Source organism: Manis pentadactyla, chromosome 5, assembly GCF_030020395.1.
Source record: "Manis pentadactyla isolate mManPen7 chromosome 5, mManPen7.hap1, whole genome shotgun sequence".
Taxonomy (NCBI): Eukaryota; Metazoa; Chordata; class Mammalia; order Pholidota; family Manidae; genus Manis; species Manis pentadactyla.
This window is the reverse complement of record NC_080023.1, coordinates 68,308,988-68,336,253: the sequence shown is the minus strand read 5'-3', so window position 1 is coordinate 68,336,253 and position 27,266 is coordinate 68,308,988. Positions and strand designations below refer to the sequence as shown.

Below are 27,266 nucleotides of genomic sequence, written 5' to 3'. Positions count from 1 at the left end.
GTGTATTAATCATAGTTGTTTTAAATTCCCAGTCTAATAATTCGAACATCTGTGCCTTGTCTAAGTCTAGTTCCAGTGCTCACTTTTTCTTTTTAGATGGTATTTTTTGCTTTTTAGCATACTTTAACTTTTTGTTGAAAGCTAGACATGATGTACTGAGTAAAAAGAACTGAGGAAACAGGGCTTTAGTGTGAGGTTTTAATGTTTATCTGGCTAGGAATTAGGATGTGCTTACTGTGTGCTGTAACTCTGGTGTCAGGAGCTAACATTTCCTCCAGTGTCCTTATTTTTGTCTCTTGCCCATTGTCTTTAGGTTTCCCTAGGGATTTCTTCTTAAATAAATGTTTTAGGGCAGTGTGTCTGGGGAGGTTTCTCCCTGTACACTAGGTGAAACCTCAGCCTGGATGGTGGAGGGTTCTTAACTCTGATCAAGAAAGAATTCAACAGGTCAGATGAGTGTAGGTAAGGAGGGAATTCACTAAAGCGAGAGCGGTAGTGAATGGCAGCAGCTGTGCAGGTAGCAGAGCACAAAGAACAGAGGGAGGAAAGGGAAGCTCAGTGAACTCCTGCTCAGTGTAAGGCAGATCCTTGCCAACTCCTGAAGCCAGGGTCAGCTGGCGTCCAGTGTCTGCTTGAATCTGCACAGCATGGGAAGCAAGCCCCTCCCACCCCAGGATTTGGGGGAGCTGCACAGCACTGGATGGAGTGAGATTATGTTCTGAGAACTTCTCAAAGCAAAGAGAAGAGATTTTTGGGCAGGCTACTAAAAAGCATGATCATATAGCTACAGTCTCATCTGGGTCACCCAGGCAATGGGAACTTGCAAGCCCAAATCAGGGACCTTGTAACTCTTTCCTAGTTTTCTGAAGTAGGACAGAGAGAGTGCTTAAGTCTAGAAAATTGAATGAACTAGTGAAGTAACAAAGATACCACTGGAAGAGCGGAGAGACAAGATGCACTAAGTTGAGCAGTACTTAAGGCAAAGCACACATTTGAAGAAAGGGAGTGTGGGCAACCGCAGAGAGGAGGTACACTTAAAGGCTTAGAATTCTGTCTTTTAAGGCTTTCAAAAATGGGGCGAGGGGCTGGTGGGTCACAGGCTAGGCTTGCCATGTGGCCTTATGATGTCTAGCTCCAGTGAAAGACATTACATCATTATCTGGTCATTCCTCTCGATATTCTGTAAGATTAAACTTAACACAAGGGATTTCTTAATCCTGTTCTTCTCCAAAATTGTGGTTACTTACCCTCAAGCAGTGGGGACATATCATTAGGACTACTTGCCCTGTCTTAAGATAGGGTGACTTACTGTCTGATGACCATAAAATATGTTAGGAATTTTCATCCTAACTCCCTGGTTTTTAAAATGGAATCTTAGTCTTAAAATGGAGTCCCTTCCTGTTCTTACTATACTATTTATATCTTGGCATTTTTCATCATAGGCAGGAAAAATTAATCATAATGCTTGTCCCACATCCCTTCTCTACCTTATAGGGATTAAGGCTTTCTGTTCTTTCTGTTGAAATCCCATCACAGGAAGTCTCTTAATATGGAGACAGCATGTCAGGTGGGGATGGGGATTAGGGAGTGGGGGGTGTTCTATAGTCCTGTGATTAGGTCTCAGTGTTTTGGTAATCCTAAAGTAAGTATTTCCCTTCCTGCAGATTAATTAGGCTTTGGTAAAACCCTAGTTGATTAGGTTCTGGCAAAATAATTTCTCTTAAGGACAGATCTTGCTAAGGAGAACAGAGAGATCTGCATTATTTCAGAATGACTACTTTTCTCCTCCCCCTGCTGGAAGAACAAGGGAATTTTTCTCAGCTGTTTCATAGTGAGACATGGTGGGGCTTCTGGAAGTAAAGTTCATGAAAGTGTGGGGCCTCCTAGGACTGGGCCCTCTAGGAGTCTTTAACTCTCAAATTTGTCCACACTAAGCCTCCAGCAATTCATAAATTATAGTTTAAAGTGTTCCTACCTGTCCTGGTGTGAGTTGCAGGCTTTTGCTCCCAGGCCTCTGCTTCCAGTAGGCTCTGCTTCTCTAACTGCCTGTTATCTCTGTAGTGTTTGGGGCAGCCGTTTGGCTTGTGTCCTAATTTCTCTGACGGATCTAAGAAGAGTTGTTGATTTTCAGTTCATTCTGCTTTTTCTTACTGTGAGGATGGGAGTGACTACTACCAAGCTCTCACATATCAGACCAGAAAGTGGAAGTTACAGTGCGATTGGTAAATAAACCTAAGTTTACATATAAATATGTCAAGTAAATCATACAGTCATGGGCCATGAATTTTGACAGCTCCATAATAACAACAATAGCGTCAAAGCAGAACAATTACCCAGTGCTGATTACACACCAACCCTTCATTAGGTCCTCTAGTCATCTGAGAATCCCCATGCAAGGTCGGTAACTGTTATTTTCCTCATTTGATAGATGAGAAAATGGGAAGGAAGGGGGCTGTGTAACCTGTCCAAGGACATACATAAATACATAAGTGATAAAGGGGGACTCAGGTGCAGGTGGCTTGAGGCCAGAGGTCGCCTTCTCACTGTGATGCTCTAATGCCTCTCCCAGGGTCACAGTCTGTATTTAGCCTTTCGTTCAGCAAATACCTGTGCTAAGCATTGTTCTAGGCACTGGACAATCAGACATATAGGCCCCTGTCCTCATAGCATGTTATGTTACAGTGGGAGAGGGAGCAAATGAACAAACAAGTGTATTCCAAGAGAGAAGAATAGGGAGAATTTAAATAGAGCAGTGTGGTGAAGAGTCCAGGCAGGCAGCTTCCTTAGAGAGGCTGCGGGGAGAAGACCTCACCAAGCAGCTGAGGCCTGAGGGAGAGGATAGTGGGAGAAGAGGGTTTCAGGCAGAGCAGAGCTGGGAGCCGTGGGGTGTATTCAAGGAGGAGGAAGATGGCCAGTGTGGCTGGTCCATGACAGCATGGGAGATGGCCATAGAAGAAGCCAGCGAGGGGGATGGGGCCACACCAGGGCAGACCTCTGGCAAGGAGTATGGGTATTTTTCTAGGTTCTGTGGGAAGGCACCACAAAACTGGAGGCAGGGGAGCCACATGGCTTTATACAGTTCAGTGACATAACTAGGCCTCAGACCACAGTCATGAGACCCTTTAGTGCCATATTCAGGACCCTACCAAGCCTCGAGGCTGGGTCTCTGTGGGTGTGCATGTCAAGGAGAGACACTTGCAAATTAGGCAGTGCCCTCGAGGGCAGCTTGGGGTGCCAGCGCAGCACGTAGTCAGGCAGGCAGGAGAAAAAACCTTAGAACACTAACACAGGCTCAGGAATCCTAAACCTTACATGGCAATCTGTGCAGGGATCCTGTTTTAGTGTTTGCCACCTCTCCTAACCCCAAGCCTACCAGCCTTTCTTCTGCACATCAGAAACAGGTTTGCCTTCCCGTCTTTCAAAGTGGGTGGATGTTGGTTTCCTTCTGGTATGAACAGGCAGCAGAAGTGGTCCTGCTCCAGATGCCCTGAGAAGCCTTCCCAGGGCTGCGGCAGATGATTGGCATACCAGGCCCCACATTGCCTCCTTCCACAGCATTTAGGCCTCCTGGGCATGCTTGGAAGTCAGGAAGGACAAATAGCTGGGTCACCTCAGAGCAATTTCTCTGCTCCTGGTCATGGTGATTATGGATTCATGAAGGCAGTATTGTTACAAATGCTTCTTTGTAACTCCGTCGGGATTGGTGGATGCTCTGACAGGTGAAGGTGGGGGTGAGAGAGCGCAGAAACTCCTGTGGCTACCACGGGAGTAGGGGCCTGTCTGTCTGTGCTTACCTGGCAGGAGTAACCACACTTCCTGCCAGTAAAAACATACCTTTCAAGGTAGAGATTAAAATGGCTCCACCTACCTAAGATGCCCCACTTCCTTCTTTGCTGTGGATCTAGGACAATGGTAGCCCGGAGATGAGTGAAATCACCTAAGGAAATGAACCTCATGGGAATGAAAATGTCAGAGCCTGAGCTGGTTGAAGAAAAGAGTAATCCTGTTAGACAGATGTACCAACCAATCTGTCTCTCATGCTACCCTCCCCAAAAATAGCACACGCTCTTTATGCAGATTTGCTTCTTTGCACAACGGATGTATTCTGAAGCATTTCAAGGAGATTAAATCTTTGTAAACAAAAAATGTATACTTAAAAGGCACACAAGAGAGGTTTTATTTAAGGAAATACTTGGTAAAACAGAGGGTATTTTTGTAAACAAATAGCTGTCAGATTTTATATATTCATTAGGCTCCACAACTATATTAAAATTTGAAATATACACTTGTTTAAGATGAGTTCCACATACAGTCTTGTCCATTTTGAACCTATTTTGAAATGTATTCTCAAGCTATAGTTTCATTCTGCCTTCTTTAAATAAAGCTCGCTAGAGGTGCTCAGTGAAAGCATGCTCTTTCTCCCCCTGCCAATCTCTTCCTCTCCTAGAAGCACAAAAGGTTGGAGCTGGAGGACCTTAGAAGCTGAATCTAATCCCTTATCTAAGGCCCAAATGTCCAGCTATTTTGTTTATTTTCCCACATTAGCTCCAAAATTGTTTATAGGTTTTGAAGGAGACTGTCCCAGTGCAATTCCTTAACACGCTTTTTCTTCCTGTACCTGCCACCCACCGTCTGGGCTGAGCTAGCGTATTGTCACTGCTTCCTTCTGTATGCCATGCTCTCCTGCCAGACACGCCTACGGGGTTGCTTTCTAGGTTTCCCAACCCACTGATTATTTTGCATTCTGGATGATTTCTCTCCCAGCTGTCTTCATTTGCATTTTTCCTAAATCAAATCTCATTGTGATCATTTCTATTCATATTTCTAACCTCTTTAGATCCATCTGTGTTATTTCTCTGTCCTCCAATGATGCCTGCAACACCTCCTAATTTTGTACCAACCAAAACATTATTAGCAAAACTTGTACACCTTATTCAAGTCATTAATGAAGATGTTAAATAAAACTAGATCTAACAAATGCATCAGAGCCTTCCATTAACTGCCTTCCCTGGCCCCCTGCCCCTCATTAGATACTGAGTGGTTTTCATGTCTGGTCCTTATTTATCAAAGTTCAGGCTTTTCAGTCATCCTGTCCTAGTTCCTTTTAACACCAGCCAGCGCTCTCTTCACAGGAATGTCTCAGGAATGCTGTTTTACATGCTTTATTAAGTCCAAAGATACAGTAGCTACAGGAGTCACTGAATCAACTATTTTAATTAATGGTAAAATTTATAGTTTCATATGCCAGAGGAAATTTCTAGCCTTGCTTTTAAAAACTCTTTTAGAAGGCAGACACATTTGATTATCTTCATTTTCTCCTATTGATGGTTCTGTAGCTTTTTGTGTAAATCTGCTGGTTAATTCCCTTTGAATTTAAAGGTGCATAAACTACTACATGCTTGTGAGAAACGTAAGAGGTGTATAAGAAATGGCCCTTGTCATGAGGAGCTTATGACCTGTTAGAGCTGGCAGACTTGCATTATAATGAAGAGGGACTCCAACAAGACAGTGCGGAATTAAATTGCTCAAAAGCTTCATATTGACTCTTAGGGCTGCAGAAATATGAATATGGGCTAGGGTATTAGGATGAAGCCTAATACAGCAGGAGAGTTTTGCACTGAACCTTGAAAGGTGAAAAGGATTCGCCTGAGCAAGGAAGAGGTGGGGAAGGTAGAGTAAGTACATTAGCTAAGATAGAGAGGAATGATCCTGACATACTGTATGGGGCTCCTGTAGAAAATCAGTCTGGCTGAAGAAGGAAACTGGTGTAGCATGTTGCAAATCCAGCTAATCTGCATGACATCTCTCACTTGACATCTCCTAGGTATCTCAAAATCAACGTGCCCCAAACCAAAGCGTGACTGGGCCCGCTCCCCCTGGACTACTTCTCTCCTAATTTTCCCCACCAGAAATCTGCATGTCACCCATGATTTCTCCATTTCCCTCATCATCCCTCATCCAGTCTTTTAGCCAATCTCTTCAAGTCTTACTTATATCTTGAATTTGCATGCTTCTCATCTCTGCCACCCCTAGTCCAAGCCATCATCATTTCTTGCCTAAATTATTGCAAAAGCCTCATAAACTGGTCTTCCTCCTTCAGTACCTGCCCCTCCCCATACTGCAGCCAAACAGAACTTACTGAAAATTAAACCACTCTCCAGCAAGAAAAATAATCTTTCAGTGGTTTAGCTTTGCATTTGAAATGAAATCCAATCTCATTATTGTGACCGGGAAGGCCCTGATGATCAGGTTTTTGCATAAGGTGCTGTTTCTACCCCCCAGTAGCTGTACTTCAGTAGAATTCTGACCCTAACCACCCCTGATTTAGTGTCAGATCCCACAAGTTAAAGCCTCAGTCCTCCACACCACTGCCCCCACTTCAGATGTCTGCTGCAACAAGGGGGTCTTCTAGGCCACTCATACCTCTGACCAACTGGCTACCAATTCAGGGGTTCCCACAATGCCCTCAGGTTTGATAACTCACTAGAACAACTCACAGGACTCAAGAAAGTGTTATACTTACTATTATGGTTTCCTTATAAGGATACAATTCAGGACCAACCAAAGGGAAGAGATACACTGGGCAAGGTCTCAGAGGATCCCACCTGCAGAGCTTCTCTGCCCTCTCCCTGTGGAGTCAGGGCACATCACCCTCCCTGCCCACAGAGTGTGTTCACCAGACAGGGAGCTCCCCTAAACCTCAGTGTCTAGAGTTTTTACTGGAGTTTCATTACGTAGGTGTGATTGATTAAATCACTAGCCATGTGACTGAACTCAGTCTCCAGTCCCTTTCTGCTCCCAAAGTGCCAACCCTCCAATCACATGGCTGGTCTTTCTGGTGACCAGTCCCATTCATGCATCCCTCGTTTGCATAATAAAGACAGTCCTATAACTCAGGAGATCCCGGTGGCTTTGGAAACACTGTTCCAGGAACCACCAGGGCCAAAGACCAGATACATTACTTATTTTACCATAGAACCTCTCGGACATCGTCTGGCACCACTCTTGCCCTCACTTCATGCACCTGACACTCTGGTCTTTTAGTTTCAGGACTGTGCCAGGTCTTTCCCTCTAGCTGAGGCAATTCCCTTCTCCCTCCCTCACTCCCACCCAAGTCTTCCCAGTTAAAGATTACTTGATTAGAAAGTCCTTGCCGTCTGTGTCTCCCTTGTTATTCCCCATACCTGTTTGCTTCAAATGATTTTATTTAACTGATGGCATTTACTTTACATTTGTCTCCTCCATAAACTATAAACTCCTCGAGGACATGTCCTGTTCCTTCTTTATCTCCTAGCACCGACTAGAAAGTCAGCAACTATTTGTCAAATTAAAGAATAATAAATATAGTGGGAAAGATAGGAATGATCATGCTAGTTGAAGTGCTTTGGTTGCCAAGAAGAAGGAATGTTTAGACTTGATGAGAAAAGTACTGCAGAGAGGCTGTCAGATAATAAGTGAGAGGATGATGGGTATTTATGGAGGATGAGTAGGGTTACAGTACATATGGATTTTATGACCTTGACATTTTTGAAATTTACAGACCAGTTATTTTGTAGAATACTCCTCATTTTTGGTTTGTGCATGTTCCCTCCTAACTACACTCAGAGTGTACATTTTGGGCGGGAATGCCACATTAATGATCTCAGGTCCCGAGCATCAAGCCAGAGGCACATGATACCACTTTGTCACATTATTGGTGGTATGAACTTTGATCACTTGGTTAAGGTGGTGCCTACCCAGTTTTTCTACTCTGAGATTACTGTTTTTCCTTATGTAATTAAAGACTAATTTATGTTGAGATACCATGAGCCTATGTAAGTATTTTTTTATTCACCAAATATTTACCCAGTTGTTTTAGCATACATTAGTGATTCTTGCCTGAATCAGTTATTGCTATGGTATCTGCAAAATGGTGATTTTTTTAACTCCAGGATTTCTTCTACATTTGTTGGTTGGCATTTTACTTCATATTTATTTGTTTGTTATGGGCTCATGGATTCAGTGGATTTTACCTAGTTTGTTCAGGGGGAGGCACTACAAATGGACTCCTATGTCCTTTTTGACACATTCCATTTTTTTAGCAATTGCCAACTTTCTGGCACAATAAAATATACCAGATTTCTCTTACACTTTTCCTGCCCTAAACCTGCATCAGCCATTTCATTGTAAGTACTGACTCCTCCTAGTGGGGAAAGGTATTTAAAAGTCAAGATCTGGGGGCAGAGTGTGTCCATTGCTCCGAGACTCTCATGTTTTCTAGGCCCTTTCCTCCCTGAAATTTTGATTCACTGAATGAAGGAGATCATGCTCAGGAGACTAGAACAATGACCACATCACTGACTCCAAACCTCCAAACCCCAAACTGGAAAAGAGCCACAGAAGGCCATTTTGTTGACTGACCAAGTCATTTTTACCATGTGTATTTAAAAATTGTAACAGTCTTATTCAAATAAATTCTCATAAGAAATTTAAACAATGGAGTAATAAAAGAAAATATGAAATACCCCTTTCCTTCTTGACAGTCTCTAAGTTTTATTAGCAAACACTTTTTAAACCACTAAATCTGGCTTTTCAACACTTGCCAGCTTCTAAAACCTTCCCAGGCTGAGTGCCGTGTGAAGGCTAGGCAGCAGGTGGAAACTTGTTCTCTCGAGGCTACAGCTTGCCAGGTGGTGTTGACTGCTGCCAGGCCCTTCTTGGGGACTTTCTGGGCTCTTCTTACAGATTGCCAGTTTTATCTGGAGGGAAATCAGTATTGCTGACCCAGTATCAACAATGGGGAAAGCACTGAATGTACAATGTTGGCCCTTGAACTGGAGGAGATTAAATGCAGACCCCAGAGACTGAGCTAAAGACTATTTCAAATGAGCCTTATGGTCTCTAAAGAGTGGAGGCAGCAATGTCTTTGGTCCCCTTGATAGAATGACTCTCTTCCTGCACAGGATGCCGTGCACTTACAAGATACACACACACACACACACACACACACGTGCATGTGCACATACATGCACATGAGCATGCACACACACTTTCTATTCTAAAACCTGCTTGTTCAAGCTGACATGTTGGTCCTAGTTTCTTTTTCACTCCTGACTGGAAACAAAGATGCATTATGAAACAAAGATACATTATGAATACAAGTGGAATTCCCTTTGGCTATATTTTGCGGCCACCTGGTAAAATTTCCCTTTTGGAATATCAAACAGCCGCACAATTGAATTAGGGGACAGAACAAGCAAGTTGGTCAGAAGCAAGCATCTGTTTGCAGCTAGACTAGGGGAAAGCCGACCAGTGATTCTGGTCTTGGACCTGTTGAATAGGTAAGTTAGATGCTGTTTACACTGAGCCTTCATCTTGCTAACCAGTGGGTATTATGTGAACCTTAAAAGACAGTTTCCCCTATGGCTGTTTCAGGGACTAGGCTCAAGAATTGATTTTGAACATGAAAGGTAGTTGGGGAAAAGTAATTCTGATGGAGCAGGTTGCTTCATAATCTGCTATAGTGGAGCTTTTGAGACTGATTACCTTTGCTTTTGAGACTGTGCTTATGGAGAAAATTCTCACATGATCAATTTCAATGTCTACAGTCTCAGCAGGGACCCCATTTAGGATATTATCTGTGATGGAGAGTGAAGTCATAAAGGCATAAGACAAAGGGTGGGTTTCAGCAAGGGCACTGTCGCACTGGTTGAGGTGTGATTGGTTGATTAGTGCTAATAAGAACAAAGAGAGAAAAAAGCTGGCGTAAAGACACAGAACTGACTGGATTACTAGATGGATCTTACTGCTTCACAGAGTTTTTCCTAATGTGGAGCCAGTGGCAGAAGCTGAGTTGTTTTGACTCAAGAGTACGGAAACTTAAAAAAAGGAGTGTTTCCCCCCATCTCACAAAAGAACAACTTGCTTATTATAAAACTTTAGAAAATACAGACAAACTGAAAAAATAAAAGTAAAAATCACCCACTGTTCCACTTCCTGGAAAGAACCACTGTAAACACAACAGGTTGACTTATGCTTTATTTTTCCTATGCTTAAATACACATTTTTATTAAAAATGGGTTCATATAGTACCTATTATTTTGAAAACTATTTTTCATCAAACTGTTTCCCCCCTCATCTCTCCATGTTAATACTGCAATGTCTTTTTTCTTAGTTTTTTAGTATAAAACCAACAGATACTCTTGTTAAAAATTTCAGAGTATAAAATAAAATGTAGATGTATTCCTTCTCATCTCCTACCTCCCAGTCTTACTCCTTGAGGTAAACCTAGAACTTTTTCTTAATATTTCTCTCCAGAAACTTTCTGTGTACACACACACACACACACACACACACACACACACACACACACACACGCGCACGCGCGCGCGCACACACACACAAGCAGTATTCAATTAATTTATATATTCACAAGGTACTCAGTCATATCTTGTTATGTGGAATTCAAGGGTTTTTCCAAGTTTTCACTGGAGAGAGCATCCTTGTGGTTAAATCTTTGCACACCACCATGATTACTTCCTTAAGGTAAATTCCAAAGAACAAATTGCTAGATTAAATAACATGTACAGTTTTAATGCTTTTGATAGGTAGAGCCCAATTGCCCTTCATGCAGCTTGTGCCGACTCACATTCTCACCAGTGCGCAATTGAATTTTTTAAATCTTTAAAAAGTATAACACACATATATAAAAGTGCACAAGCCATGAGTAAGACCTGCACTGTCCAGGATGGTATTCACTAACCATATGGGGTTACGGGGCACTTGACATGTGGCTAGTCTGAATTGAGACATGCCAGAAGTGTAAAATATACCTCAATTTCAATGAATTGACACAGAAAAAAAATAATGTAAAATACCTCATTGATAATTTTATGCTAATAATATGTTGAAATGATATTTTGGAGCTATTTTAAGTAAAATATATAATTAAAATTACTTTTGCTTATTTCTTTTTACTTTTTTAATGTGGTTCCTAGGAAAATTTAGTTACATACGTGGCTCACGTTATATTTCTCTTGGACAGCACAAAGTAGGCCATGGCATAGCTCCTCAAATAAGAAAGCCTACCATCTGAGCTGTTGTTGCTCCAGTGGGAAGGGTGTTCCTGGCCTGGGGCAAGTTCACTACGAATCCTATGAAACCAAAGGAGAACAAGGGGAAGGGCAAGTTGGGAGAAAGAGATTTTATTTCTCACAGTTGCTATCCAGGCCTGGCTCCGTTCCTCCCCTCTGGCTGTGGCGCATGCTCCCTGCCTGCCCCTTCCTGCAGGAACTCCATGGGCTGGGCCATGGTGACTGACTAGCACCAGACAGTTAGGGACTGGATCTCCGGGAGGCTCTGCTGTGGTAAACATCTATTGGTATGTAAATGAACTAAGGCCAGGCAGGAAAGTCTGGACATTCTGAGTAAAAACTTCCATTTACCCCATAGCTGTCCACTCCTGATTTGCTCCCTTCCTCTTTGTCTCTTGTTCCCCAACCTGCCTGTGCCTCAAGTATACCCAGGGGTCTCAGAACTACTCCACTTCACCACTCCAATTCTTTGTCAAAAATGATTAATAAACCTGTGACATGTGTCCACTTTTGAAGATTGCATATTAAGACTGTTACCTACCAGAACTGACCGTTAAGTATAAACTCAAAGTTGTGAATGGAATCATTTGTTAACTGATCCATTAGAATGTGTGAGTATTTAGCTTTAGGGATTGCTGCTGAGATCAACAACATGCCCCTATCAGAATGTGCGCACAGGTCATAAACAGATGGAATATATATTCATGAGAGTCAGGTCCTCGATGGAAATTTGGCATCTCTCTATGCCTCAATTTATTTTCTTTTCTGGGAAGCAAGGATAATGGAGTGGTACACATAGTTCCAGACAAGAGCAATCAGCTCCATGTAAACACTGGGGAAAGAGATTGCCAGGGGACGGCTGGGGCGATGGCTGTAGCTCCAGACTGTTCTCCCTGCCCGCCTTCTGAGGTGGCCACCTCTCCTTCCCCATTGGCCCTCAGCTTTCCCTTCTGTACATATTTACTGTACAGAACATACCCTAGATACATACAGCTTTTCATCAAACATGAACTGTTCAGGGTCGGCTCCCACTCCCAACACTCCAGGAGAGAAGCAAAATGCAGACAAGTAGGAAGAAAAAGGCCCTTGGATGGGCGTATGAATCTTGCTCCCTTTCTGTTCTATTGTTGGCTTGCATCTTGTTCCTTGAGTCACTTTTTCATTGGACTCAGCCTTAGAGTTAAAAAAGAAAAACAAAATAATAACAAAGAATTAAAGAAATACATCTTAAAGTATTTTTGGCTCAGTTGTGCCCTCAATTATTTGGAATGTGGCCCAAACCCTTGCTTCATTCCTCTGTTGCAGTCAAAGTGGCTTCTGTTGGGAAGGTATCCTGGTAAGAGGAATTAAAATGAATAAATCTCTCTATTCCAACTTGTCTTCATCATTGTTCCTTGTTGTATTATGCTTAATTTTGTGAGAATAATGTTTCTTGCCCTTTGGAACCCTTCACTTTTTTATAAAATTGTACTGAAATAATTAGAGAACCAATATAATCTCTTAACAAGAAAAATGTGAATTCTCTGTAAAAGCACCTCCCTCCCCAGTTTAGGTGAAGAATGCAAATACCTGGTTGAAAGGAGTGAGAATGAAGAGTGGAAGGGGTGCAGTCTTTGTTCTGCTACTGTTTTGACTGACTAGATGAACTTTAATAAATGTCTTCTAAGCCTTAATTTTGCCATCTGTAAACTGGACATATGTACCATAAATGAGATTTTGGCCACCATAAATTAATTTTGCCATCTGTAAACTGCGCATGGCTATAGATAAGCCTCTCTTCCTATGTTCAGATGGGCATTGCAACAAAAGCAATAAACTAATACAAAATAATATGCTATTCCTGCAGTGGTATTGAATGACTTTTGAAATTCCTTCCCAACTCCAGAATTCTCTCATTATAAATAACAAATGCCTTCACTCTTTCCAACCACTGTGTTTAAATACACTGGTAAAATCTAATGACTTCTTTCTTATCACAGTAAGCCAGGCTACAATTTTTGCCTTATACAGACTGCTAAGCACACTTTTTCTCTCTTTATATTCAAAGCTGAGCATATACTTCTTCAGAAGGTTCTTCTACCTCCCCTCTCTGTGTCCCATTAACCAAGAGTTAAGCAAATTTTAAGAATTATCAATGGGCTATAGGATGAACAAGCTTGAGTAACCTTCAGCAGCATTGGGTGAGCCAGAGAAACCACTCAATGAACCCCCTTTTGATTAAAAAAAATTAGAACTTTGAGAATAAAACGATTCCTTCTCTTCTCATCAGTGAAATGAAGTCAATATCTGTGAAAGGGCAGATTCCTAATGAAAACATGACAAAGTACCAAATACTATGGTATAAAATATTACTATCATTTTTTTAAAATGGCTTATACACTATATAAATATATTATTTTCAGATTAATTGTCCTATCAAAAGCACCACTTCCCAACCTAATTTGCCTTCTCAAAGTTTTGAAACATCAGATAAAAACAAAACAGTATAAACTGAATTGAAGGTCTATAGATCTCACCAGCCCATGGCTACAGGTAGCCTTCATTATTAGTATCAGCCTAAATGCTACTGGTTCTTCCCCCTGATAACTTACCCAGGACCTCTAGTCCCCTGATGCCCTCCCACTGTCTCCCATCATAAAAGGGTCGATGGGGTGTGTCTCCCATGTGTGCCTGAGCCCCACCCTGCCTGTTGGCTTGGCAGAATCTGCTGGCCACTGATGCTTCTTCCTTGGGCACCAGCGTCTCTCTGGGGAGGCTCTCACTGGGATTCTGAGTGCTGTCTGTGGCTCAGTACTGGCTGCTTCTCCACTGGGTGGATATGGCAGAGTACACCAGATTCTTCAAGGAGCAGAAGTCCCCTCCCCTCCCCTCCTGTGACGTACTGTTTGTATTACTTGTGCTTTGGTATTTTGCAGAGCTTTGGTGAAGCAGCTCTAGGTTTTTACTTACTGGCTTCCTTCTGACTCTCTGTAATCTGGACAGAAGGCCATCGAAGAGGGGAAGGGAGACAGAGCTATCCAGGCCAAGCACCAGTCCCCTTTCATACCAAGGTTGCCTCTCTCCTCTGACAACCAAGACTTCACCCTGAGACTGGATCTGTCTTTTCTTGGCATGAATGATCTCCTAGGAGACTTCAGTTATCCCACCAGAACTTTCAGGTTTCCCCCTAGTTCACTCAATAAGCCTGAACCTCCTACAGTGCACACATCACAAACACAAGCTCTGATCCCTACTGAGGATTTACTGTTGTTTCGATGAAAACCACCCAGGCCAACTCCAGGGACTGAATTTGCCATTCAGAGATTGTGTGTTGAGGATGACAGTGAAGTGGAACTCAGTGGCAGTAGCGTGGGGAGGCAGGGCAAGGCTGGAAAGCTATCAAGAAGGTGCAAGTATGCTTGTTCTTCACCCGGAGTGTGCATTTTCTCCGCAGAATGACATCTTTGAGTGGTCCAGGGATCACCGAGTCCACCACAAGTACTCAGAGACTGATGCTGACCCCCACAATGCCCGCCGGGGCTTCTTCTTCTCCCACATCGGGTGGCTGTTTGTTCGCAAGCACCGAGACGTCATCGAGAAGGGGAGAAAGCTTGACGTCACTGACCTGCTGGCTGATCCTGTGGTCCGGTTCCAGAGAAAGTAAGTGAATGGACACCATTGCGTTGTCCTCCAGGGAACGGGACCATGAGACAGAGAACACAATGGGACACAGTAAGATCCCCAGTAGTTCTCATAGCACTTATCCTGATGATTTGGTCTTATTGGGATTCATCTCTGTTTACTCATTTCCTTTTGCTCAATAAGTTTTCCCTGTTGATACATTTGCTTTTAATTTAAACTCTAATTTGACATGGATTTCCTTTAAGCCCAGTGTCATTTCCCTGAGACCAATCTGCATGACTGATTTCATGGAATCTGTTTCTGTTTCCCCACTACCCCATCCATGTTTCCCTGGGGTGCTGGGGAGGGTGGGGAGGGCTTGCTTTATTTTAGTGACACACTTCACCCCAAGAGGTCTGGACTATCAAAGTATCCTGCTCTGTTCTCCTGGAATTCTCTTGTAGTGCAGTCCCCGGTCCTCTCACCCCTGGAAATGTTACACAGCAGGATTCTCTGTAGAGAAAATGCAACTCAACTGTGTGAGACAGCCTCAAACGCCTGTGTGCACTGATGGTGTCAGCTGAGCATATCCAGTCAGTCGGCCTTTGCAGGGTGAACTTTTCAACAGGCACATGGAGAAAGGCTGCTCAGCATTGTGCTGGCAAGCAAAGAGCAACAGTTGTTGGCCTTTTAAGTAGGAAGCTGTCATGGACTCTATCCGTGTTGGTCTGGGTCTGCAAAGTTGGCCACCATGGGAGCGTTTATAAATGGGCTCCTTGCCCCAAAGCAATGGATTGATGTGCAGAGAGGGACAATGAATGGATTGCACTCTGGTTAGGGCCTGGAGATAATACGGTGAACAAGTGGTTACTGGAGGCCACCACCACTGACAGGCAGGGGTCATTTGAAGACCTACCTAAATAGAATCTCCTGAAATGGAGGAAAATGGAGGCTGTACCCTTGTCTGACACAAGAGATCATTGCATGAAAGGAAGTATGGCTTAGAAAAGTGCTCATTTTCCCTTCAGGGTCAACCTGGAGTGGGTAACAGCAGTGCATACTGAGAAACTGGTGGACTGTGGAGACAGACTGCCTGGCCTCAAACTCTGCGGCTCCTCCACATACCAGCAAAACAATTGACTGCTCGAAGGCTCAGTTTTAGCTGTAAAATGGGGCTAACAGTAGCACCTATCTCTTACAGTTTTTATGAGGATATAATGAAAAAAAAGTATGGGAAATGCCTGACACATGTAAATAAGAGCTTAGATCAGTGATTTTTATTATCACACAGGCAGTTGGTAGTCTGGAGGACTCCGGGTGATACCGTCCCTGCTTCTGTCAGCTGCACCATCAGGTCTTAGCTCTCTGTGCCCCAATACAGCTCTTTCACATGGACACACCCAGTGCCAATTGCCACAAATTTTATAGCAGAAAATAGCAATATTTTTCATTTAACAATTAAATCATATGTTGATTTAGATTTTTCACCATGAAAATAAAGTATTAAAGGTCACTGAAGAAAATCTGCAAGATTCCAAAAAGTATAAACACAGTCCTAACACATAAACGCAACCACTGCTAATATTCTCTAGTGTATCTTCCTATATTTTATGCATATATATTTGTTCTGTTTTGCATGATAGCAGTCATACTGCACATGCAATTTTGTGTCTTGCCTTTTAACTTCAAAGTACATTGTAGGCACCTTGTCAAAGTCTGCAAGAGTTCACCAGTTGAGAGTTATAGTTTATTTAACCATCTCTGTCTGACTGGATATGTATGTCATTTCCAATTTTATGATATAAATGATGTTGCTATACAATTAGTAATGCTTTGGGACAATTAGACCTTAGATTTATTTGAAGAGCTCAGATGAAAAGGTAAAGGATCTTCTATTTTACTAATGAGAACTGAGCTGTGTGTAATAGTCTGGGTTTCTCTGACCATACAAATGAAAGTTAAAAAAAAATTTTTCTCCCTTGAAAAATGTGGTGATGTGATTCATTAGGGTAATCTCATTCATGGTACATATGTCCAAAGACTATTTCTAAATACAAAGAGAAGGACAAAGACTATTTCAGCATGTTCCCTCAGTAGTTGCCTGAGAACATCTTTCACCACCAGTTCAGTGGCCAAAGGGGCCTGCAGCTCTCAGAAACCCTCCCCTCATGTCATTGTGAGCTCTTGCTAGGAATCAGTGCCAAGAATACAACCTTAAAGATAGTTCTCTGTCCCCCCACCCAGAGTTTGCAGATTAGCAGGGAACTCACAAGTAAAGTTACAGGTAATTATAGTCTAGTGATAGGAACACGATAATAGGGTAGTAGAGGGCACCGTGGGAGCAGAGAGAGGGGTCTCTTAGCCCACGCTGGTGAGAGTGAGGGAAGGCTGATGGAAGGAACTAGCTTCTAGTTCAAGTCAAGACCCAGAAGATGAGAAGAAGTTAGATGAGGATGGGGGAATGGATATTTGTCTGTTATTTCATAGGACTACATGGAGACTCATAGCTTTAAAGCTAAGAGAGACCTTACAAATCATTTAGCCCATGCCTTCCATTTTTTCTATGGGAAAACTAACAAAATGTTCATAGGAAGTTAGGTATTGGTGCTGTCTTGGTCTGTTTGGGCTGCTATAAAAAAAAATACTGTAGACTAGGTGGCTTAGACAACAGATCTTTATTTCTCAAACTTGGAGGTCTGAGATCAAGGCATCAGCAGATCCGATGTCTGGTAAGAGCTGTCTTCCTGGCTGTGTCACATGGCAGAAGGGGCAAGGGCGCTGCCTGGGTCTCTTTATTAGGATAGTAATCCCATTGCTGAGGGCCCCACCCTCATGGCCTGTCACCCCCTAATGACAATGCACTGGGGATTTGGTTTCAACAGATGACTTTGGGAGTGGGGGGTGGGCAGGGACATAAGCATTTAGTCTATAGCAAGTACCTACACCTCAGATTATTTGCTCAATGTTCTTTGGATTATACCTTGCTGTTTGAAAGGAGTTACAGTAGGTCTCTGAAGTGTTGGTGAGCACTCATGGCATTTGGTAATATTCTAGCCTGGAGAACTTCAAGATCTACATTCCAAAACAAGGCTTAGAATCACTGAATAAAGTAAGACAGCATCTAAGATACAGAGAGATAATGCAATGGATTCTGTATTTTCATGTTCATGAAGCCAGCTTTACTGGGCCTGCTAGCCAGACCATGTGGAGGAGGCAGAATCCTTAAGGCATGAGTCCTTGCACTTGGGGGTGTGAGCTGGGGGGTGCCTCCCATCCTCAGCGGCCCTGCCACATCCTGTCTCAGTCCTAGCTACCCTAGGCTGAGTGGGGGTCTTGATGAGTAACACAAAAAGGTGCCCGGCTTGTTTGGGGCCAGTCCCGGCTTGTTGTGGTGGCATACCTCTAGAGTTCCCCTCCTGGGCGGAGGTCCCGCCTGCTCCTATGTGGCTCTCTGAGGGCAGCTGTCCTTGCTCCAGTTCCGGTGGCTGGGCTTTGCATGGATTCCACTGCACTCCTAGGGTGTAATGCTTGTGCAGCTGATCCAGCTAAGTGCAGATGGAGAGTTTCCTCAAACAGGCAAGCATGTCAGTGGCAGAGACCAAGGACTGAGCGATTCCTCTTCAGTCGGTACAGCAGCACTCATGTTGAGGTTGGCTGATAAACTTGTGCTTAGCTAATGACAACGCACCAAAGAAAAACTTGCCAGAGAGCCAAGTTTGATCAACTTCCCATTATACAGTCTAATAAAAGAAGATGAAACATTAATGATAACAGGAAAAAACACAGTTCAAGCTATAGTTCCAGAGATTTCCTCTAAAAGATAATCTTATCAAGGTTGTTAGAATAAGTAGTTAACTGGGCTACATCAAGTTTTGCTCTGCTGTCAGGTTGTGAATGACCACAAGGCAGGCATCAGCAGGTGAGAAGAGAGAAGCTAGTGAGGTCACATTTAGACCCTGGCCACTTGGGGCCCTGCCCTAGGTTTTGGGCCTCAAAGGGCCATGCTTCTCCGCAGAGTGAGGAGATCACATGGCAAAGAGACAGGCCACCCAGAGCCTCCTCCCAATTCTAGACCATGCCTTGGGCATCCTAGGATCCTGGAATTCCCTGCCTGAATGGCTCTGAACCCACTTCCAGAGCCTACACCAGCCTCTCTCTGGCTTTATCATCTTGACAGGAAATGTGTGTGCCCAACGCCCAAAGAGGGGCCAAGGGGCAGTGTGAGCATAGGGACGAGCTTAGTGTGAGCCTGGATATTCACACAAAGTGACAGTCAGGTTGGGAAGAGAAGGGGGTGGGCCATAGGCTAGGTGCCTCCACTTCTGCTCTTAGCACAGGCCCTGCGCATGTTGGAGGTAAGCCTAGAGGGGGCCACTCATAAGATTGACAATGTGTCTGTCAGTTAGGAATTGTGTTTGGCTTAAACAAGTTAGAAGTTTATTTCTCTCACATATAAAAGAATTGTGAATGGAGGTCCAGGTTATGGAAGCATCTCAAGGTCAGTAGAGAAACCAGATTCTTTTATCTTTCTGCTCTACCATCCTTAGCATGTGACTTTAATTCTGTCATTCTTTTGTCAAAAGGGACTTCTAGAGCTCTAACCAGAAGGAAAGTGGGAGTGAAGGGGTGGGGGTAACACTACTGAGTGAGTCAGTTGCCTATAAGGAGCTTTCCCAGAAGACACACTCTGCCTAGCCATTTACCTCTCATTAACTGCCTCTGCACTCCAGGGAACCTGGGAAATGTAGTCTCTTGATTGATGTATTGAACCCTTGAAAGAAATCTTGGCTTTGTTTCTATGGAAGAAAGGTGAATTGATATGAGGTAAGCAACTAGAAGTCCCTATCATAATTAATTAATTCTTCTACATTAAGCAATGTGATTGGCTGCCATGAGTTACTCAGTCTTATACATTTTTGTTGTACAACAAGTGAGTAGCCTCTGTCTCTATTTAGTGAGCAGAAACTAGAATCTTGAATTTTTCTGAGATGGCAGAATAAAGACAAAATTGAGAGGTTGTTCTTCCTATTGCTTTACGTATCCCATTGATTCCCATCTTAGATAAGAAAGTCTTTCTGAAGTAAGATGCAGACAGTTATGTGCATTTTTAAGTAATTGACAAGGATGCTTATCTGGTCCAGACACATGGAAACAAGACCCTGGCCTCATTGCCATGGTGATGAGATAAGCTAGGAGAAAATGGATGGAATGATTCCAAAGAGTGAAGCACTTCTCTTTTGGTGTCCTGGGACAAGATGAAAATATGTTAAGTCTTGGTATTCCAGGAAGAAAGACACGTGAACATCCAGAATCTTTTGGAGGCCTTTTTCACCTCAGTTTGTCCCCTGGTCTGTTCTCATTAGTTCTTTTTTTTCCCCAAGGATAAGCACCCCATCTCTCAGTGATATCCACCTTCTTATGGCTGTGTGCCAATCCTGTCTAAACTCTAAGTGTATTTCTCTGTTGGCAGAGTCGGGGCAGAACAGTCAGACAAATCCACAGTTGACTCATCTTCATTTCTCTGTGCCCCCAGCTTCATCTTCCACGTGGGGGGTCCCCTAGGGAGTGAGATGGGTCATCTGCAGATTTACAACCAACCCGACTCCATCTCTGTTGACCAAATCCATTGCTCTTGGTTTCCATGTTGGGCTTTCAAGGGGTCTCCGTCTATTCTGAGTCCATTTTCCTTGGGGTTCAACTCATTGTTAAGTTGATAGAACAATTTTTGTCTGAGATTAGTGATTTTGAGTGGCTAAGCACTAACATTAGTTGTGTTTTGTGGAAAATTCTACAGAAATAATCCCCAAAGGGGAGACCCTGGATGACGAGATGTTCAAACATCTAAACATGAGGGTGAGCTTTGGGGACAGAGGTGGAGGCAGGGCCTTTTAGGCCCAACCACCCTCTGCCACTCCCTTGCTCATCTGTTACACTTGGTTTGCCCACTGCCTGTTTCACTTGGGTCCTTGATGGTTCTGCAACAGTGAATCTCAGTGGCCCCAAGATGAGCCCCGCCTGGCCATGCTGTACACAGAGCCTAGCTCCTTGATATCATCTCTGCCAACCCACACCTTAACCATGGAAGCTTAGCAGTGAGGTGCATGGCATTTCTCCGGAATTCAGTTTCCTTCTCTTTTCTGCGCATTTCACTTTCCACTCAACAACTGAGTTTTATGTGCCAGGCATTGTTCCAGGTGCTGGGGAGGGAATGGTGAAGAGAACCAGATTCTGGAAGGTACTTGCTTCTTCTAGAGCTGCCCCGCTTGGGTTTGGGCACATGAGAGAGGAGGGTCCCCACATCTGCCCTCTGCCTGACTGGGCCTCTCTCTCCACAGACACCTTTGCTGCTCCACACCTCGTCTCTCCTGCTGCTCAGCCCCAGTCCGTGAATCTGGTTTGGGTTCACTCCGTCTTGTCCACTTGTCTCTTACTGTCCCTGTCGTCTTCGTCTCTTCATCTGCCAGAGCTCTTCCCTCTGTGCCCTTCTCTGCATGGACACATTTTCCCTCATCTGTCCCCCTCTGTTCCCTGTGCCAGTGTTCTTCCTCTTGCCCCACTTAGGGAACAAAAGCCTTTTAGCCAATTGCTCAGGCAAACTTACTTATTTATTTATTTTTGGTGGGGAGAAGAGGGTTTTTGACCTCTTGTATTCTCTCCTCACTTCATCATCTTGCTCTGATTTATTCTTTTCAAACATTCCTTCAGCATGTAACTATTCCCTCTCTTTGAATCTTCTCTGCATTTTTGAGGGGCAGTCTGCCTTTGGTTAACACTTGGAGCCCTGGAATCTTCTCTTCTTCTCTATCCTCACCTCAAACTGTTGCATCTTATCTTGGCTGTGTACAAGTTTTGAGAATTAAGTATTTTTTTTCTTTGAATAATTTCCCCTGCACCCAGCTGTGGTTGTCAGAAATTAAAATTCTGAACCTCTAAATTCCAAGGGCATGATAAAATCAAGTAAATGTGTGTGAATTATGATTCATTAGATCCTTTTTGTTAAATGGAAGAGGTAAACTCCTAAACTACTCTTATTAAAACTTTGGCCTCGCTAAAGAGACTTTTATTGCTATAGCCAAATCGCCAAATTATACTCACAGGACAGAGATGATTCTATACTGAGGTTGCAGCATCAACCTCAGAATTTCCCTGTTTTAGTGGTTAAAGTTATGCATAGGGGAGAAACCAGTGTGGCACATAATTCAACAGTATGTTTTGAATTTTTAAAAATTTCCAAGTCAAAATGTTATTTGTTTGCCTCTGTAAGAGGTACTTTTCCTGTGAGGGCTTTGCAAGAACTTGCCTTTCTGTGTGTGTGTGTCTGTAAAATACATCACCTGCATTAGCAGTCATTTTTATTTCCCCACATTGACCATCCATTTCTATGTGAAATTCCCCTGGCAAGATGAGGAGACAGTTTCTCAATGTCTGGAACTTGAATATTTCACTCACAGTATGTTAGAATATTAATCAACAGGTGTCAGTAGGTTCGGGAACAGTGTTTTGTAAAGTGTTAGCTTCTTTATTGATGGCAGTGAAGGCATCTTTCGTGTATTTTCAGTAGCCAATAATAGCTGTCATTTGTTAACTGCCTACTCTGTACTTACATTATGTCTTTACACGCATTGTCTCTGATCCTTTCAATAACTGCCATGTAGATGGTGGTATCTGGGTACTGGACTTGAATTTTAAATATTCTGGCTCCCCATGGCCTTGATTAGCCATGTCAAAAAAGAATATTATATGTTTGCACTAAGTTAGTTTCTCTCTAGTAAAATGTTTTACTAACAAAGCTGAGAAAAAAGCTTAGCTAATTTTAATGTAAAATTTAAGTAATTATATAGAAGTCAAAGCAAGATTAGATTTTATAAAAGGTGTTTTGGTACCACTAGATATCATTCTCACTAATATTTAGATATTATCAATTCCTGGCTATCTTTCTAGACCATGAAGAAAATAATAATTTTCTAATATTTTATTGAACTAGACAGTCCTTCAAGTTATACATATGACTCTAACTCCAAGGCTTCAGCCAGTGGAGTGAGCACCAAGAATTCTTTTAAGAGGCTTCTATTTAATCTTTATTTATTCTCTAAAAGCTTAGATCTATTGCCAATGGCTAATGCATCAGAAAAAGGCTCTTTTTGCCTTCATTGTCTCTCCTTTACCATATAGTAGGGCAAAAAAGTGGAGGAGGCTTTTCATAACATAAAGTTCATTTGCTAGCTGTTGTTTCTTCCAATAATTACCTCATAAAATTTCTTTAGCCTCAGAGTGCTTGAGATCTGTACATTCTTTTAAAAATATTTAAACAATATAAAAATTAAATTCTATTTTTAGTATAAAATGTAATACAAGCTCATTGCAAAAAATTGGAAAATGCAAGTAAACTTTATAAAAAATAAAGTAAAATAATTTGTAATTCTTCCACTTAGAAAAAAAGTTAAAGTTCTTCTGTGCATTATTCTAAAGTTGTTCTTAATGAATCATGCTATGTTTTCTTTTTACAAATGTGTTTAAACTGTATATACTACTTAAGAGTAAGAAAAAATATATTTAATGTTTACCCTCTACCTGATTTCATTATCTGGAAATGAGATAATGAAGGTAATACACATACATATTGTGTGTGTGTGTGTGTGTGTGTCCTAATTTCCATTTGATAATCATCCTTCCATCTGAAGAATTGCCTTTAACATTTTTCGTAGCACAGGTCTGTTGACAATAAATTCTTAGCTTTTGTTTATCTGAAAGCTTTTATTTTACCTTCACTTTGGAAAGGTATTTTTACTGGGCCTGAAGTTCTGCATTGCTGTTCTTTTTCTTTCATTATTATAAGATATCAATCCTTGTCTTAGTTTCTGAGAAATTTGCTGGGATTCTTATCATTATTTCTCTGCATATTTCTTTTTTCTTGCTGCCTTCAAGATGTTTTTCTTAATCTTTGCTTTTCAGCAGTTTGACTCTGATATACCTGGGTTGGTTTGTTTGTTTTTCGTAAGAAGGGAGTTACCCTGCTTGAGATTTGTTGGGCTTCTTGGAGCTCTGATTGTCTCATTAATTTTGGAAAATTATTGATCAATAGCTCTTCAAATTATTTTTGGTCTTGTTTTCCCTTTCTTATTATTCTGGGACTTGAATGACACATATGTTATGCCTTTTGACATTGTTCTTTGAAGGTGCTGTTCTGTTTAATTTGCTCCATTTTATCTTTATATTTTGTTTAAATAATTCCTATTAGCATATCTTCTTCAACTTCACTAATTCTTTCCTCAGTTATGGATGGTCTACCAATGAGCCCATTAAAGGAATTCATCATATCTGATATTGATTTTTATGTATTGCATTTTCATACTTTATATCTCTCTGCACTTTCATACTTTTTATTTCTCTGCTGACATCTTCCATTTGTTTGTGCTTTCATCTACCTTTTCCACTAGATCCATTGATATGTTAATTGCACTTATTTTAAAGTGCCTGATAGTTGCAGCATCTGGATCATCTTTGGGTCTGGTTCTATTAATTACTTTATCTCTTGACAATTTTTTTTTCTTTGCATTTTGGTGTGATTCATAATTTTTAATTATATGCTGGATTTGTCTAGAAGATTAGAGAGACTAAGTTGAGTAGGATTTATGCTTGAGAATGGGCACACCTGTTCTTTCAGGCCGTTGAGTGTGTGGCGGTGGGGAGGCCAAGCCAGTGAATTGGGAGCTGAGCTGGTTTGGGTCTGTTGCTGCTGAGCCTTCAGTGCATTACAGACTTTGGTGGATGGCCAGTGCTTCCAGGTGCTTAGGGTGGGGCTGGTGCCAGAGGGGCTTCTAAGTATCAGTGAGTCACCCTCAGTTTTCAGCTCTCCCTGCATACCTGCACCACAGAGATCTCTCTCTAGGCTCTTGCCCCTTTTCCGAGGCCAAGAACTTCTATTCCTTGTTTTTCTTTGCCATTTTAATTACTATGTGTCTTGGTGTTGTCTTCTTGGGTCCCTCGTGTTGGGAGATCTGTGGATCTCCATGGCCTGAGAGACTATCTCCTTCCCCAGATTGGGGTAGTTTTCAGCAATTACCTCCTCAAATACACTTTCTATCCCTTTCTCTCTCTCTTCTTCTTTTGGTACCCCTATAATGCAAATATTGTTCCGTTTGGATTGGTCACACAATTCTCTCAATATTCTTTCATTCTTAGAGATCCTTTTTTCTCTCTGTGCCTCAGCTTATTTGTATTCCTCTTCTCTGGTTTCTATTTCATTTATCGTCTTCTCACTGTATCCAATCTGCTTTTAATAACCTCCATTGTGCTCTTCAATGATTGGATCTCCGACGGGAATTCATTCCTGAGTTCTTGAATATTTTTCCATACCTCTGTTAGCATGTAATGATTTTTATTTTGAACTCCCTTTCAGGAAGAGTCATGAGGTCCATGTCATCTTTTTCAGGGGTTATATTAATTTTACTCTGAACCAGATTCCTTTGACTTTTCATGTTTGTATATGGCACCCTCTAGTGTCCAGAAGTTCTACTCTCTGGAGCTGCTCAGCCCCTGAAACAATGTCGAGGGTCACAGGGGAACGGCATTGGTGCCTGGCAGGAGGAAAGAGCTGTTCCCCACCTCCCAGCCGCTATGTCTGTCTCCACTGCCTGAACCAGTGGGCCGAGCACACAGGTATATGCTTTTGTCCCAGAGCAGCCGGATAGGGATCCCTGCTTTCCAAAAGTGGCTGGAATCTCCGTCTCTCCAGGAATTCTGCCTGTCTTAGCTTTCCAACCCCGTAATCACGAGAGTATCATGCAAACATCATGAAATGTAGGTTTGTGCTCCCAGAGCAGATCTCTGGAGTTAGGTATTCAGCAGTCCCAGGCCTCCACTCCCTCCCCACCCCATTTCTCTTCCTCCCGCCAGTGAGCTGGGGTGGGGGAAGGGCTTGGGTCCTGCTGGGCCACAGCTCTGGTACATTACCCTATTCTGTGAGGTCTGCTCTTTTCTCCAGGTGTATGCAGTCTGGCACAGTCCTCTTTCCTGTTGCTCTCTCAGGATTAGTTGTATTAATTATATTTTTGTATTACATGTGGTTTTAGGAGAAAGCCTCTGTCTCACCTCTCATGCTTCCATCTTTAATCCTTCTCCTATTGCTTGTTTTTCTATGCATGGTTTATTGTAGGGGTTTGGGATTTCTTTGCTGGCCTCATCCTGTGTCAGTCTTAGGCAATCCCTGTGTGCCTGAACCCTGGCGTTAAGCCTTTCTGAGCATTCCTGCCTCTACACAAGACCTCTGCTCTGGAACAGTAGGATCCTGGGTACAAGCCAGGGGACATAAGTTTTTGCTTCTACCCCTCTCTCACCAGCAATGACTCCTTGCCTATATCTGGGGGCAAAAGAGTTTCCAACCCCTCAGAAATAAGCAGGAAGCAATGGATTTTACCTGGACCTAGAGACAACAGGTTTGCCCTCCCCCAGCAGCTTAAGATATTTGCTGTGCATGAGAAGGCTCTGGGGCAAAAGACAAGACTCTGTGCTTGTCTCCTAAAAGCAGCTGGTCATATTCTGCATGAATATGCAATGGTGGGGGTGTCTCTCCAGTCTCCTACTTTACGTCTAACTTTTCTTGTAAATACCCAGTGGAGGCCTGCAGAAAAGTCAGATGGTGGGTGCAGATTTCCTTGTGCATGGGCTGTAAGCTATTCCATATTGACACACTAGCCCACACTTGTATGGCCTTTAAGGATTTGTTAAATTTTTAACTGATTTATTCTTATCTATTAATATGGTGGTCACCTCTTTTTCTTGTGCTCTGCCAAAAGGGCAACAGTTCATGGATGGGCTTATTGCTCTTTGGAGTTCAATTTACTTAGTTGCCTTGTGGCCTCAACTCTCTGATGAGCTCAAGAAAAATTATTACTTTGTATACTACCCAGCTTTGTTTCATTGTCCTGATGGGAACAATGTTCTCTTCTGACTTTATACAACCTAAGTGGAAACAGAACTCTGCATTGTAAAATAATAATTGTAGTTTTCATCTAATAAAATATTGTGACATCTTTCCAGTTTTAATGCCTGGTTAATATTTCATTGTAAGGAGGTGTCATTATTTCTGATGAACACTGAAGGATTTTTCAGCCCCCTTTTAAAACTCATTAAAGCAGTGCTGTGATGAACAACTCTGTGCATGAATGTTTGACCATGGCTATGGTACTTCCTTTTAGCTAAAATCAAAATTGCTGAGTTAAATATGTAAAGCTTTCAGCTTTTGATACTCATTGTCATAATGAACTTGTAAATCTTTTATCACTAGTGAGGCCTAACATGCTTTCATATGTTTGTGACCATTTGCCTTTTAAAGGGAGACAAGACAGTTATTTCCCTCCTCCAAACTCTAGCTGTATCACTGGCTAAGGACAAAGATACCATCTCTTCATCTCCCTCCTCCCTTTTTGTTAAAGAGAAAGATCTGGGAAAGTGAGATGGCAAAGCCCACTTTCCTACCCAGAATCCTCCTGCCTCTCATAGAACAAGAAGGTAGGAGAGTCACAAATGAATCTGGGGTCTAGACAGGCAAATTAACACATGGGGCATGTTACATAGTTCTTGTTCTTACTCTCC

The 27,266-nt window shown here is 42.4% G+C and overlaps 1 protein-coding gene across 1 annotated transcript in view; it reads left to right on the top strand.

Moving 5' to 3' along the window:
• SCD5 (stearoyl-CoA desaturase 5) overlaps window positions 1-27,266 on the top strand; it is a 136,103-nt gene that overhangs the window by 82,853 nt on the left and 25,984 nt on the right. Inside the window, exon 3 of the mRNA XM_036906410.2 lies at window positions 14,506-14,711. Coding sequence (XP_036762305.1) covers window positions 14,506-14,711 — 206 coding nt within the window. The remainder of the gene's footprint in view (window positions 1-14,505; window positions 14,712-27,266) is intronic.